A 16,150-nucleotide genomic window follows, 5' to 3' on the forward strand; every position below is an offset into this window, starting at 1 on the left:
TCTGTCACCTTGGCCTGGGCAGCATCTAGTATGTAGGTAAGGGCATATGCAAAGTATTAATTTAACACCTCAGCCATGGCTTCTTGCTTCCATTTGTAAATCCCCATTTTGGTTCCTGCTCGATCCACTCCTCCTTTCATCAGCCTTTTTACTGTTGATATGCTTATATAATATTTTGAGATTTCCTTTTACATTTGTTGCCGTTTTTTTTTTCATAATCTGTTTTTGCTCCTCGTATATTCCTTATCAACCTTCTGTATTTAGCTTAGTTCTCAAAAGTATTTATCATCTGACACTTGCCATTAGCACACATTTTCTTCTTTAATTATTTTCTGTCCTTCTTTCATACAGAGAGTTCTGAATTAGTTTTTCCTACCTTTCCTGTTTAGCAGGAATATACCTTGACTTTGCACAACCATCTCTCCTTTGAAAGCAGCATTGTTGAGCCACTGTTTTTCCTGGTACCCCTTGGTTCCAATCCAACCTACCCACATTTTTGTCCCATTGAAGTTGGCTCTCTTCTAGTTGATTATTCCTACTCTGAATTGACCCATTTTATAATGATCACTGACCCTCAAATGTTTCCCCACCCTGTGACTTAACCTACTTGGTGAGCCTTATCCTCAAGAACCAGGACTAGCAGTGCTTCCCTTCTTGTTTAACTTGACAAATGCTAGGAGGTTCTCCTGAGCACAATCTAAGAACACTTACTGCTTGTTGTCCCTTACATTACCACTATCAAACTCTATACATGGGTATTAATGTCCCCCATTATGACTACCTTATGGTGTCGACAGCTTTCTGTAATTCCATTGAAGACTTGATACCTACGTCCTCCCCACTAATTGGTGGCCTATTGATTACACAGGCAATGTAATTATACTCTCTTTTATTCATTTATTCTTGCCACATTGATTCTAACCTTGCACCCTCTGAAACATCGTCTTTCTCCAGTTGCTTTCATATCTTTTTTGAGCACCTTATAACCAGGAATATTTAATGCGCAAACCTGTCCTTCCTTCAGCTGACTGCCTCCTACTGCCACAACATCATAATTGTAATCTGTGCCTAGAACTCCCCAGTTTTATTAACTATATTCCCTTCATGCACGTACATGAAACGCAATCCTGATTTTGACTTTATTACTTTCTCCTGTAGCCTGTCTCTGCCTATTAACTTACTTTTTTTTATTCCTGCATGTGACGTGGGCATTGCTGGCTAGGTCAGCATTTATTGCTTGCCCCTAATTGCCCAGAGGACAGTTAACAGTTAACCACATTGCTGACCATTTGGAGCCACAAGGAGGTAAGGATGGCAGTTTCCTTCCCTAAAGGACATTAATGAACTAGATGGAGAGAGAAACAATTGGTAGAATCTTATAACTGGATGACAAGTGCAGAAGAAACTCCCATCATCTTATTTGCTTCTCACAAGTGGTATGGAGTTGCCAATTACTGTTCTCGATTTTAGTGGCATCTGCCTCTCCCAGCATCCTGCTACAGTATCACTTCTCAATGTTGTGTCCTATGCCTATGTTGAGTTATTTTAAAATTTTCCCAACAGCACTAGCAAAACACCCTCAATTCCATCTTTCTTCACTGATTCTGAAACTGTTCATTATTGATGAAGGGAGTGGATGCTCATTGTGGCGTGCGAGATGTCAGTTAAGCAAGCTGCTTTGCTCTGAATCATTTCAAACTTCTCGAATGTTGTTGGATCTTTATTTGTTCATAAAGATGGCGAGTATTCCATTTCAATCCTGCTTTATGCCTTGTAGATGGCATACAGACTTTGGGAGGCAGGAGTTGAGTTACACACTGCAGAATTCCTAGCTTCTGATCTGCTGCCGTAGCTACAGATTTTGTGTTCCTTTTTCCAATTCAGTATCTGGGCAATAGTAATCATGGGAACTTTGGGGGATTCCGTGATGCTGATGTTGAATGTCAAGGGGCGATGATTAGATTCTCTCTTGTTAGAGACGGTCATTGCTTGGCACATGTGTGCCATGAATGTCATTTGTTAGTCCAAACTTTGAAATTGTTTAGTTCTGTTGTATTTAGGCATTCAGTGTCTGAGGAGTCACGAATGGTGCTGAACGTTGTGCGATCATAAGTAAATATCTTCACTTCTGACCTTACAATGCAGGAAAGTCATTGATGAAGCAGCTGAAAGTAGTTCAGCCTGGATCACTTCCACTGAGGCACTCCTGTAGAGATGTCCTGAGACTGAAATAATTGCCTCGTTTACTTTATTCTGGGTATGACTCTGACTAGTGCAGAGTATTTCCTCAGATTCTTATTGACTGCAATTCTGTTAGGGCTCCTTGATGCTTCACTCAGTCAAATGCTGCTTTGTTGTCAAGGCAGTCACTTCATTTCATATCTGGTGTACTGCTCTTTTGTCCATGTTTGGCCCAAGGCTGTAATGAGGTCAGGAGCTGAGTGGCTATGAGGGAAACCAACCTGTGCATCAGTGAGCAGGTTATTGTTCAGCAAGAGCGCATATGGCATGCTTGCCTTCATCAGCTGGGGCATGGAGTACAAGAGTTGACAAACCATGTTGCAGCTATATAAAACCCATGTTAGGCTTTTGGAGTATTGTGTGCAGTTTTGTTTGCCACATTAGCAGAAGGATGTGGAAACTTTGGAGAGAGTGCAGAGAAGGTTCACCAGGATGTTGCCTGGTCTCAAGGGCATTGGCTATGAGGAAAGGTTAAAAAGATTAGGACCGTTTTCCCTGGGAAGACGGTGGCTGCAAGGAGACCTGATAGAGGTCTACAAAATTATGAGAGGCATAGATAGGGTGGATAGTCAGAGGCTTTTTCCCGGGGTTGAAGTTTCAATCACAAGGGGGCACAGGTTCAAGGTGAGCGAGCACAAGTTTAAGGGATAACTGTGTGGAACTGGAGGAACACAGCAGGCTAGGCAGCATCAGAGGAGCAGGAAAGTTGACATTTTGGGTCAGGACCCTGCTTCAGAAATGGGGAGCTTAGGAATGAATAGAGAGATGATGGGTGGGGCTGGGGAAGGTAGGTGGGATGGTGATAAGTGAGTGCAGGTAGGGAGTGGTGGGGATTGATCAGTGGGTTGGGAGGGGTGGATTGGTGTGAGAGAAGATGGACAGGTTGAGTCAGGTCAAGGAGGTGGGGATGAGAGGGAGGGTTGGACATGGGATGAGGCTGCGGGCGGGAGATTATAAAGCTGCCGAGGCGTAACATGAGGTGCTGCTCCTCCAGTTTGCGTGTGATGTCATTGTGACACTGGAGGAGGCCCAGGATGGGCATGTCACCCAGGGAGTGGGAGGGGGAGTTAAAATGGTTGGCAACTGGAAGATGTTGTCGTTTGTCGCGAACAGAGTGCAGGTGCTCTAAAAAATGGTCTGAGTCTCTGCTTGGTCTCACTGATGTAGAAGAGGCCATGTCGGGAACAGCGGATGCAGTAGACCAAGTTGACTGTTTTGCAGGTCTGGTATGTCGAATATGGAAGTTTTGTTTTGTGCCTTGAATGGAGGTGAGGGGGGAGGTGTAGGGGCAAGTGTAGCACTTCCTGCGGTTGCAGGAAAAGATGCTGAGGTGATGGGGTTTGTGGGGATTGTGGAGCGGACGAGGGAGTCGTGGAGAGAGCGGCCCCTACGAAAGGCAGATAGGGGTGGGGAGGGAAATATATCTTTGGTTGTGAGGTCGATTGTAGGTTGCGGAGAATGATACGTTGGATGCGGAGGTTGGTGGGGTGATACGTGAGGACAAGGGGGATTCTGTCTTTATTTTTGTTGGGGGGAGGCGATGTGACAGCAGAGGTGCGAGAAACAGTCCTTGAAATAGGAGGACATCTGGCATGTTGGGAGTGGAATGTCCCATCTTGGGAGCAGACATGGTGGATGGAATTGGGAGTAGGGGACCGCATTCTTGCAGGAAGGTGGATGAGAGGAGTTGTAGTCTAGAGAATATGAGGTGCTGCTCCTTCAGTTTTAGGTTTAAGGGAGATGTGCGAGGAAAGTTTTCCACGCAGGGTGTGGTAGGAGCCTGGAATGTACTGCCAGAGGAGGTGCTGGAAGCAGGCACATTGCGAAATTTAAGAGGCATTTGGATGGTTATATGATTGGGAGGGAATAGAGGGATATAGACCGAATAAGGGCAGAAGGTTTGTTTTTTTAGTTGAGTCAGGGTATGATGATCGGCACAGGCCTGGAGAACCGAAGGGCCTGTTGCTGTGCAATACTTCTGTTTTGTTCTTTGTAAGTGGCACCTCCATCACTTTGCTGATGATGGAGAGTAGACTGATAGAATAGTAATTGGCGGAGTTGGATTTGTCCTGCTTCTTATGAACAGGACTCACCCCAGCAAATTTCAATGTTTTTGGTTAGATGTCAGTGTTGTATCTGCCGTGGAACATGGTTAGTCCTGGAATTGAAATCTTCAGTATAGTAGTAGGATTGTTGTTAGGGTCAGCTGTCTTGCCTGTGTCCAGTGCCTTCATGCCCTTTCTAATATTATATGGAGTGAATTGAGTTGGCTGAAACTTGCTATCTGTGATGATCAGGACCTCAGAAGGGGCTGATCTGGATCATCCCTTTGGCACATATGGCTGATGATGGATGCATGTGTTTCAGCCTTGTCATCTTATTGAAGTGTTGGGCTCCCCCATCTTTCAGGATGGGGATGTTTGTTGTGTCTTCTTCAGTTTGTTGTTTAATTGCCCGACACCATTCACAAAATTATATGGCAGGACTACAGAGCTTGTACCTAATTTGTTGTTACAGGATCACTAGCCTAGTCTAGCACTTTGAAGGGTCTGTTTCCGTGCTGTATGACTTTTATGAATCTATAAGCAATCCGGTATTGTTGCTTCACCAAGTTGAAGCCTCAATTTTAGATATGCTTAGTGCTGTTACCTCTTGCATTCTTCATTCCACCTGGCTTGTTTGTAATGGTAGAATGGGGTTGGCACTGGGCCCTGAGGTTGCAGATTGTGATTGGATGCAATTCTGCAGCTGCTGCTGATGGCCCACAGCATCTCATGGATGCTCAGTTTTGAGTTGGTAGAACAAAACCTATCACATTTAGAATAGTGACAGTGCCCCTCAATGCTGAAAATATCTTCAGTGTGAAGAATGGACTTGTCTCCACATCAACTGTTCATAGAACAGTACAGGCCCTTTGGCCCACGATGTTGTGCCGACCTATTATCCTACTAAGATCAATCTACATTGCATACCCTACATTTTGCTATCGTCCATGTGCCTATGAAGACTCGCTTAAAAGTCTCAAAACTATCACTGCCGGCAGCGCATTCCGTGCGCCCACCACTCTCTGTGTAAAGAACCTACCTCTGACATCTCCCCTATACCTTCCTCCAATCACGTTAAAATTATGCCCCCTCGTAATAGTCATTTCCACCCTGGGAAAAATCTCTGACTATCCACTCTATCTATGCCTCTCCTCATCTTGTACACCTCTATCAAGTCACTTCTCATCCTTCTTCGCTCCAATGAAAAAAACCCTAGTTCCCTCAACCTTTCCTCATAAGATCTGCCCTCCAGTCCTGGTAAATCTCCTCTGCACCCTCTCTAAAGCTTCCACATCTCTGTAATGAGGTGACCAGAACTGGACGCAATATTCCAAGTGTGGTCTAACCAGAGTTTTATAAAGCTGCAGCATAACCTCACGGCTCTTAAACTCAATTACCCTGCCAATGAAAGCCAACACATCATACGCCTTCTTTACAACCCCATCAACTTGTGTTGCAACTTTGAGGGATCTATGGATGTGGACCCCAAGATCCCTCTGTTCCTCCACACTGACGAATATCCTGCCATTAACCCTGTATTCTGCATTCAAATTCGACCTTCCAGAATGAATCACTTCACTCTTTTCTGGGTTGAATTCCATCTGCCGCTTCTTTGCCCAGTTCTGCATCCTGTCAATGTCCTGCTGCAACCTACAGCAGCCCTCCATGCTGTCCGCAACTCCACCAACCTTCGTGTCGTCAGCAAACTTACTAACTGACCTTTCCACTTCCTCATTGAAGTCATTTATAAAGACCACAAAGATCAGAGGTCCCAGAACAGATCCCTACGGAATACCACAGGTCACCGAGCTCCAGGCTGAATACTTCCCATCTACTACCACTCTCTGTCTTCTATTGGACAGCCAGATTTGTATCCAGACAGCCAAATTTCCCTGAATCCCATGTCTCCTTACTTTCTGAATGAGCCTACCATGTGGAACCTTATCAAATGCCTTGCTAAAATCCATATTCACCACATCCACTGCTCTGCCTTCATCATTGTGTTTTGTCACATCCTCAAAGAATTCAGTAAGGCTTGTGAGGCATGACCTGCCCCTCACAAAGCCATGCTGACTATTTCTAATCAAACTGTGCTTTTCCAAATAATCATAAATACTATCTCTCAGAATCCTCTCCAATAATTTGCCCACCACAAAAGTAAGACCGACCGGTCTGTAATTCCCAAGATTATCCCTATTCCCTTTCTTGAACAAGGGAATGATGTTTGCTACCCTCCAATCACCTGGTACTACTCCAGTGGACGTTGAGGATGCAAAGATCATTGCCAAAGGGGCAGCAATCTCTTTCTTCGCTTCCCGTAGCAACTTTGGGTGTATCCCGTCTGGCCCAGGGGACTTATCTATCCTCATGTTTTTCCAAATTTCTAGCACATCCTCCTTTCTAACATCAACCTGTTCGAGCGTATCTGCCTGTTTCATGCTGTCCTCACAAACGTCAAGGTCTCTCTCACTGGTGAATACTAAAGTAAAGTATTCATTAAGGACCTCCTCTGACTCTGTGCACAAGTTCCCTCCACTATCCCTGATTGGCCCTACCCTCACTCTGGCCATCCTCTTGTTCCTCACATAAGCATAGAACACCTTTGGGTTTTCCTTGATCCTACCCGCCAAGGTTTTCTCATACCCACTTCTAGCTCTCCTAAGTCCATTCTTCAGTTCCTTCCTGGCTACCTTGTAGACCTCTAGAGCCCTGTCTGATCCTTGCTTCCTCAACCTTAAGTAAGCTTCCTTGTTTGGTGTTCAGACCTGCTGATATTGTCATGAATAGATGCTTCTCCGAGGTAGATTAGTGAGGACACATCATGTACATTTTTTCCTCTTATTGGTTCCCACACCAGCTGCCAAAGATCCAGCCTTGCAGCCTATATCCTTTAGGACTTGACTAGTTTCACTAACAGTGGTGCTGCTGAAACTTCGCTACTGATAGGCATTGTAATCTGGTTGAGGGACTTCATTCTTTGTCATTGCCACTCTTTGCATTTCTTGCAATTAGTGTTCAATATGGAGGATTACACTTGAATGGCTGCTGTAAGTGCTAAATCACAAGGAAGTTTTTGGACTTCATGGGGTCTGGAGTCAATGTTGAGGATTCCCATTACAACCACCTCATGACTGGATAACACTATCTTACCATCTCTGGTGGGCTGGCTTGCCAGTGGGACAGAACATTCCCAGAGATGATGGTGGTGATACCTGTAGGGTATATTTCCATGAATATGGCTATGTCATGCTCTTGCTTGACTAGTCTGTAGGGCAGCCCTCCCAAAGCCCAAAACGCTCAGATGTTAATGAGGAGGACTTTGCAAGTTTGACAGGGATAACTTTACCATTATTGTTTGCAGTGCTCAGGCCAATGCTGTGTGGTCCATTCAGTTTCACACCTTTTCTTGGACTTTGTAGTGGTTTGATTCAACTCAGTGGATTGCTGGGCCGTATCAAAGGATATAATAGTCAGTCACATTGCTGTGAGTCTCGAGGTATGTGTAGACCAGACCAGGTAAGCTTGGCAGATTTCCTGCCTAAAAGGCATTAATTAACCATTGGAGGACTTCAATGGTTTCATGATCACCATTCGGACAAGCATAGAATTACAGATATATTAATTGAATTCAAATTTTAATAACTCCATGGTGGGATTTGATTACTGGTCCATCAACATTACCACAGCCTCCCCTCTATATGTGGTTCCTCCCAAAGCACAATTGTATCGAGCAGTCCTGTTTTTATTAAGGACACTGTTCAGTGCTATTGAAACGTTTTATCACTCCATCAATATCCTTCATTAATTTGCAAACATATAAATATGAGTGGTTTCCCTTGCTGACACCCAGAAGCATACATACTAGCAGTGATGTCTCCTCATAACTATAGTTTTCGAAAGTGCCAAGTACCTAGAAATGACCAAAATGATATCTAAGAGTAAATGGTGTAATAAAAATGAAGTGCTAAACAAAGTGGGATTTTAATTTTTAAAATTCGGCATAGTGTTATGCATGTGTACAGTTGTTGGACTGTTGGTGAAAGCAAACAAATTCTATGAGTTAGGATCAGAAGTAGGTCATTCAGCTCTTCGAGCCAGTTCCACCATTTGATAAGATAGTGAACGATTTGTTTGTGTTTTGAATTCCACACCCCATTTACTCCAATAACCTTTGATTCCCCTGCGTAACAAGAATCTGTTTACCTCTGTTTTAAAAATATTCAATGATTCTGCCTTGGTCACCATCTGAGGCAGAGTTCAAAATTGGCACAAACCTTATTTGTTAACAGGCTGCTGATGTTTCCTGTTAATACCCGCTTACTAAATTAAAGCCTATGCCAACTATTCTTTCACCCTTTCTGCTGGAAGATGGTTCGCATTCTGGTTCAGGTGGAGAACCTCCAACAGGTACAGCTTCTTCCCATCCCAGCACTGGTGCTAGTTTCCCATGAAAAGGAATCCCTCTTTCACTAGCATTTCAGTTAGAGTTTCTTCTCTATCTACCCACCCTATCTGGTGCCCATCTGTTTGATCTTCCATAAAGTTCTAATTTCCTATAACAATTTTCATATTTCAGGGTAGTCAATAAATGACATGCTGACTGCTGTTTGGTTAGAATATCTTGGGATAAAGTTAGAAGTTGTTAGCGTCTTAGTCTTCAAGGAAGTACTGAATAACAATTATTGTACTTTTCTTTTACTGCCTTTAATTTAATTAATTGTGCTGTTACTCCATGTTGAAATTGTTAGTCGGGTGTGCTACTTTGCTGGATGTATTTCTGGTTCTGTTGTAGCTTGAAGTACTTGAGTTGCTTTATTCCCTCCAATCTGAATTGCTCGGAATCTGCCGGAGTCTCTTAGCTGATCTGCCAGTAATGTGAATAGTTTTCATTGTGTAAGCACACAAGGTTGATCCTAATGGATAACTAGCAACTAGGACCAAACACCAGCAAGAATTAGTGCTTCAGCTGAGGAGGGATGGAAAGCTGTAAAATAAAGTTTTCTATAAATGTGTCTAATGAAAATGAGTGGAGTTCGTATTTTCTCAATTTTTCCTGGAAAATGATTTCTAAATTTGTTTCTGTTGTACTACAGAATCAAGAACATTTCTAATCTGGAGAGTCTCACTGATCTTGATGTTCTGGATCTGCATGCAAACCAGGTACAGTACAGGTGTCATTATTGAGCAAAATCTCATATTTCTATAATACCTTTGATGCAACAACATGTCTCATAGTGCTTCACAGGAACATTAATAAACAAGATATGATTGCTAGCTATGTAAGAAGATATTAAGGCTTTTTTCTTTATTCACTCATGGGATGAGGGTGTCGCTGGCTAGGCATCATGTATTGCCCATCCCTAATTGCCCAGAAGGCATTTAAGAGTCAGCCATATTGCTGTGGGTCTAGAGTCAGACCAGATAGGGATGGCAGTTTCCTCCCCTAAAGGACATTAGTGAACCAGATGGGTTTTTCTGACAATCGGCAATGCATTCACGGTCATCATCATTAGATTCTTAATTCTAGATATTTATTGAATTCAAATTCCACCATCTGCTGTGGAGGGATTCGAACCCAGGTCCCCAGAACGTTATGTGGGGGTCTCTGGATTAACAGTCCAGCGATAATACCACTAGGCTATCACCTCCCCAAGTAAGATGACCAAAGAAGTGGGTTTCAGGCAATGCCTCAAAAGGAGGAAAGCAAGGTAGAAAGCTTAACGGAGGGAACTTTAGAGCTTGGAGGGAGGGTTCTTGAAGGCACAGCCTTGAATGTGCAACGATTATAATTTGGAATGCACAAGAAGCCAGAACTGGGTGAGTCCATGTATTTTGGAGGGCTGTGGATTTGGAAGAGATTACAGAAATAGGAATTTGAAAATAAGGATGAAAATTTTAAAATCAACCCATTGTTTTACTGCAAGCCAATACAAATGCGTGAGATTAAGTGATCAGAACCTGGTACAATTTGAGACATGGGCAGCAGAGTTTGGGATGACTTCAAGTTTACAATGAGTGGAATATGGGAAACTAGATAGGAATACAATGGAATAATCAAGTCAATACTTGACAAAGATTTTAGTGAGAGTTTCAGCGGCAGTAGGGCTGAGACAGGGGTGAAGGCAGGCAATTGTTGCACAATTGCAAATGGATGGAGCAATGATGTGTGTATATGGCCTACATTCACCTTGGGTGTCAGATATGGCACTAAGGTTGCAAACAATCTGCTTTAGTATCAAACTGTTGCCATTGGAGAAGAGTTGAATAGAAGCTAGTGAGCAGCATTTGGTGTGAAGGCTAAAAACAATGACTTCAACTGGAGAAAGTCAGAAGTCACATGACACCAGGTTATAGTCCAACAGGTTTATTTGGAATCAGAAGCTTTCGGAATGCAGCCTCTTTGTCAGGTGCCGTGATCGAGCACACAGGCAAGAGAGTTTATAGGTAGGGAGATCAAAAGATCATACAACTGGTGTGAGTCGAGTGTCAGATGATAAGTCTGTACAGGTGACCAAGAGTGTGAGACGGTGTGTAAAGTGTTGATACGATAATTGTCAGTGCTGTGTTGTCGTGACAATCAGGCAGAGCCATAGGAAATACAAAAGATGACATGGCAGGTCAGACATTGAGTTGTAAGTGTGACGCTTTGTTCAAAATTTGTTTCAGAATTTTAACCTGGAATCGGGCTGGTTTTATTTCGAAAGCTGGAATTTATAAGATGCCACACTGACTGTGACTACAAATTGTGTGTTTTTTGAACGAAATAAAATGTATCTGCAAATAAACAAACATCTTGGATGAAATGATTCCCCTCAGAGATTTACGGGTGTATCGGTGTGGGTGTCTGTGTGCGTGTGCGAGAAATAAACGATGAATCTGTGCTTATTACTATCTTAGGACTTTTATAATTGTATTAGTTCTTTGACAATGGTTGTGCAATCAGATGGGAATAGCTCTGTCACTGCATGGAGCAGCAGTTACCAAGTTAGACCTGAATTAATGAACAAGAATTCATTGCACATCTTTCGGGTCCGGGAACCCTTCCTCAGACCCTTCCTGTTTTTTCCTTCACGGATGCTGCCAGACCTGCTGAGCTCTTCTGGCAACTTTGTTTTTGTTCCTGATTTACAGCATCCGCAGTTCTTTTGGTTTTTATTATGAATTCATTGCACATTGAGTAATTTGATCAGTTTTGAAATAAGCTACAGTATTGTAGAAGGGCAATTCCTGTAATTGTTTTTACGTACACATTTTTTACACTTTCAGGTTGGCAATGCACTAAGGGTTCTTGTTTCTTTTATAATGTTTGGTTCAGCATTTTTTTAATGTGTGGAGAGGCAAATGTTTAATTTTTAACTCATAAATGTTTCTGCACAATGTAAAAATCTGTGTTAATATTAAAATTGTCTGTTTTTATTTACAGATCTGTAGGATGGAAAATATCAATCATTTAACTGAACTTCGAGTGCTTAACCTTGCGGGTAATTTCATTGTTCATGTTGAAAACATGAGTGGTCTTGATTCACTGACAGAACTAAATCTCAGACGGAATCGCATTGAATCTGTGGTGAGTTTACTTTTGGATTTCCTAAAATAATTGAATGTGAAGCAGTCATGGATTGCATTAGCCAGAGCTCTTTATTAAGAATATGAGATTTTCATACATAATCTTTGGTTGTTGAAGAATTCCCATTAAAATAACTTCTTATTCTCACATCCCCTGTCTAGATTTCTATAAAGCAATTTGCTTTCCTCCTTTTCAGGATCAGTAACATTGCCATAATACTTGGATTAGTCTTCACATGAGTGATGTTCATTGTGTCACTTTCAACCTTCCACAGATCAACTTAAATTTCCTGTTAGGTATTCCTAACATATGGGCTTTTGGACATAACCACCTCTTTTCTCTCCACTCGTATCTTCTTCCTGTTATTCTGGTTGGTGTACTTTGCAGCCAATCGTTATTATTGATGTGAAAGGAGAAGCTCAGCAGGTCTGGCAGCATCTGTGGAGAGAGAAGTAGAGTTAATGTTTTGAGTCCAATAACGTTTTTGTGTTTCTGATATTCCTTCCACATCACATGTCCAAACACTGACCTCAATATTCTATATTCCAGGTGTCTGATTTACTGAGTTTATGTTTCACTCAACTGTTCTCTATTTTCTGATCTACAGTCTATTTTGTCTGGAATGTTCCTTGCCCCAGCCTACAGTAAAATCATGATGAGTTAAATCACAGGAGGCCCCTCGATAAATTTGTGTTAAGTGAAGTTTTGAGATAGCTAAGGAGGCCTCTTATGCAATCCAGTTATTGCCTGGAAGTGCACTCCATGTCAGAAAAATGAAAACATAGTGACATGGTAAATAACTGAAAAAAACTTTTCATTTTTCAATTTGTACACACCTTACAGTGGCCTGACCTTCTATAGTAAAAGTCATTGAAAAATTATGGAAGTTAGCTTTGGAAAAAATCAGTAATATTTTTCTGATTACTGCATTGTCTTTGGATGAGTGTGATGCAGTCCTCTGTGTCATCACTGCAATGCAAAATCTTGCAGCGCCTATATGGCCTTTGCAGCTTCAGCTTGGGAAACAGGTGGATAAGCAGGCAGGTCACCTCTTTGCGATCATTGCAGCCTTCAACCAGACTTTAAGTTTCACAGAGAGGTCTCCTGTCGAATGATGGCCTGCCAGTGCTTTTTCATTGCAGCGCGGCTTAATTCTGCTTTAGCTGGTCAGTGTAGTCATGTGTCGAGCTGGCACAAGTTTAGCCAACCTGGAGTTACCATTCCAGAGCCTTGACTGATCTCAGGCATTCTTTTAATTAGATTTCCTGTTCTGGTGGAGAAAATGCCCTGACAACTTTGTTACAACTGACATTTCAAGTTATATGATTTCAACTCATTGTGTACCGAGTTCAAAAAGTTCATTACACCAGCTTCAGTGTTCTTTGCAGGTTTCATTGTGCTTCTTTGCTTTATTTATTACTACTTTTTATCAGAATAGATTCTCCGTTCTTACTGAAAATGGCAGTGTTTTGCAGCAGGTTGTCGGATCTTTCAGAATAACTTGGATTGACTCATAATCTGAGGGACTGTCCACCTCTGTTTCTTGCTTTCAAGGCGTTCCTTAAAATTTACCTCTGCCAAGCTTTTCAATAATTCCTCCTCATTTGTTCCCTTGTTTCAATGTCACTATCTGTCTGATTATGTTTCTTTAGTGCTTATATGAATGCATGTTGCTGCTGTTATCTGCTGAATGATTCTGTGCCTCTTGAAAGTTTAAGTATGGAGTCAGACCCTAGGGCCACTGGGGAGGAATGCAATGAGTGAAATTTATAGTATCTTGGCAAGCTGTATATTATCTTACTGGGAAAACCAATCCTGTTAAATGACTTCTGCATTATTGCTGCAAATATAGGAAAAGATTGGGATGAGACCTTTGAAGGGTCATATTTATTGACTTCTAATTATGATGAAGGAAATCATTAAGTACAATGTCAGAAGCTGATTTAAAAACTAATAGAAAATATTTCCTGGCTTACCAGTTAAACAAAATGTTATAGATTTATTTTCTTTTGTATTTTGAAACCATTTTTCCTGAAGAATTTTATGTTTGTTTAAAATTTGATGCTAACTTTTATGAACGTGCCAGAAAGATTGACAAAACTAGTTCTAGAACTAAGAGATTAAAAGCTTGGAATGACTTGATAAGGTCTTTACAGTTTCGAATAGGTTAGACAGGAGAGATATGATGAAAATGTTTGCACTTGGGCAAATTCATAACAAAGGTCCATCAACAGAAGATAATTACTGCAAAATATGATAAGAAAATAAGGGGAAGTTTCTTTCTCAGAAAGTAGTTAGAAAACTGAACTTGCTATCAAAGAAGGTAAATGAAGCAATACCCTAGATGTTTTTGAAAAGAAGCCGGACTAGTTTAAAAGAGAAAATGCTTTCAAAGGATATGCTAAAATGCTGAACATAACATAAGAACTAGGAGAAGGGCCAGGTAATTCAGACCCTCGAGCCTACTAAGCCATTCAGTACTATCATGGTTGATCTCATTTCATTGTCAACTCCACTTACCTGTCTGCTCCCCATAAACCTTCAACCCTTTACTAATTAAAAATCTGTCTCTCTCCTCCTTAAATTTACTCAATGTCACGCCATCCACTACATCCTGGAGTAGTGAATTCCGCAGATTTACAGCACTTTGAGCAACACAGTGGCACGACGGTTAGCACTGCTGCCTCAACGCCAGGGGCCTGTGTTTGATTCCAGCCTTGTGGAGTTTGCACATTTGCCCTCTCTCTGCGGCAGTTTCCTCCGGGTGCTCCAGGTTCCTCCCACAGTCCAAAGATGTGCAGGTTAGATGGATTGGCCGTGCTAAATTGCCCATAGTGTTCAGGGATGCGCGCATTATGTGGGTTAGCCATGGGAAATGTAGGGTTACAGGGATAGAGTGGGGGGGTTGGGCCTGGGTGGGATGTTGTTTGGAGGGTCAGTGTAGACTCGGGCCGAATGGCCTGCTTCCACACTGTAGTGATTCTATGATTGCATGTTTCTATTCTTTGAAACAAACAATTTCTCCTCACCTCTGTGTTAAATCTGCTACCCCGATCCTAAAACTATGACCTCTCATTCTAGATTGCCCCAGGGAGGAAATATTCTCCTTATGTCTACTTTGTCAATCCCCTTTAGCATCTTGTATATCTCAGTTAGATCTCCTGTCATTCTTCTAAACTCTAGACAATTATAGGTCTCAACTGCTCACTCTCTCTTCATAAGACAAACTCCTCATCTTTGGAATCAATCTGGTGAACCTCCTCTGAACTGCCTCCAATGCAATTACATTCCTCCTCAAGTAAAGGGACCAAAATTATATACAGTACTCCAAGTGCAGTCTCACTAATGGCATGTATAGTTGTAGCATCAGTTCCCTACTTTTATACTCTATTCTTTTTGCAATAAATGTCAGAATTCCATTTATCATCTTTATTACTTGCTGTACCTGCATGCTAGTTTTCTGTAATTTGTGAGGTCACCCAGATCCCTCTGCACTGAAACATACTTAAGTTTCTTTCCATTTAGATAATAAGTTACCTTTCTATTCCTTTGATCAAAATGGATAGGCTCACACTTATCCACATTAAGAAAGAATGAGAGGGGGCTCATGGAGTAAAAATGCAAGCATAGTTTCAGAAAATTTAAATCTTTTCTGTATATCTTATGTAATAGGTTCCAATTATTTTTTTTTTCTGAAGAAAGGTCACTGGACCTGAAATGTTAACCCTCTCCACTGATACTGAAATATAAAAATTTATTGAAGAAGTAATAACGAAGTGATAATGCAAGAAGCTAATTTGTGGGAACAGTCTTCAAGTTCAAATTCATATTTTACAGAGTATTTGTAAATGTAAAGTTATTCCAGAACAACTAGCAAATATTTAGTAAGAGCATGTCATTTTTCACTGGGAATGAAGAACAGTACAGTACAGGAACAAGTCCTTCAGCCCATCAAGCCTGTGCCAACGTATTACACTTTTCTAAACTAAAAATCTCTTGCCTGTACGCAGTTCGTTTCCCTCTATTCTTTGCCTATTCTGTCACTATGCCTCTTAAATGTTTCTATTGTTTCTCCTCCTACCAACTCCTCTTGCAGCACATACCAGCCACTGGGTTAACAATCTTGCCTCTCACTTCTCCTTTAAGCTTCCCCCCTTTCACCTTAAACCTGTGCCCCTAGTAATTGACTTTTCTACCTTGGGGAGAAAGGACTTTGAATATCCATTCTATCCATGTCTGTCATAATTTTGTAAACGTCTGTCATAATTTTGTAAACTTCTGTCAGGTCGCTACTTGG

At 41.7% G+C, this 16,150-nt stretch overlaps 1 protein-coding gene across 2 annotated transcripts in view; it reads left to right on the top strand.

Moving 5' to 3' along the window:
* LOC109912244 (leucine-rich repeat-containing protein 49) overlaps nucleotides 1-16,150 on the top strand; it is a 167,092-nt gene that overhangs the window by 38,164 nt on the left and 112,778 nt on the right. For both annotated transcript variants that reach the window (XM_048617282.1, XM_048617283.1), the window contains exons 7-8: nucleotides 9,380-9,446; nucleotides 11,710-11,853. In XM_048617282.1, coding sequence (XP_048473239.1) covers nucleotides 9,380-9,446; nucleotides 11,710-11,853 — 211 coding nt within the window. The remainder of the gene's footprint in view (nucleotides 1-9,379; nucleotides 9,447-11,709; nucleotides 11,854-16,150) is intronic.

This window comes from Rhincodon typus, chromosome 36 (assembly GCF_021869965.1).
Source record: "Rhincodon typus isolate 14 chromosome 36, sRhiTyp1.1, whole genome shotgun sequence".
In the NCBI taxonomy this organism is placed as follows: Eukaryota; Metazoa; Chordata; class Chondrichthyes; order Orectolobiformes; family Rhincodontidae; genus Rhincodon; species Rhincodon typus.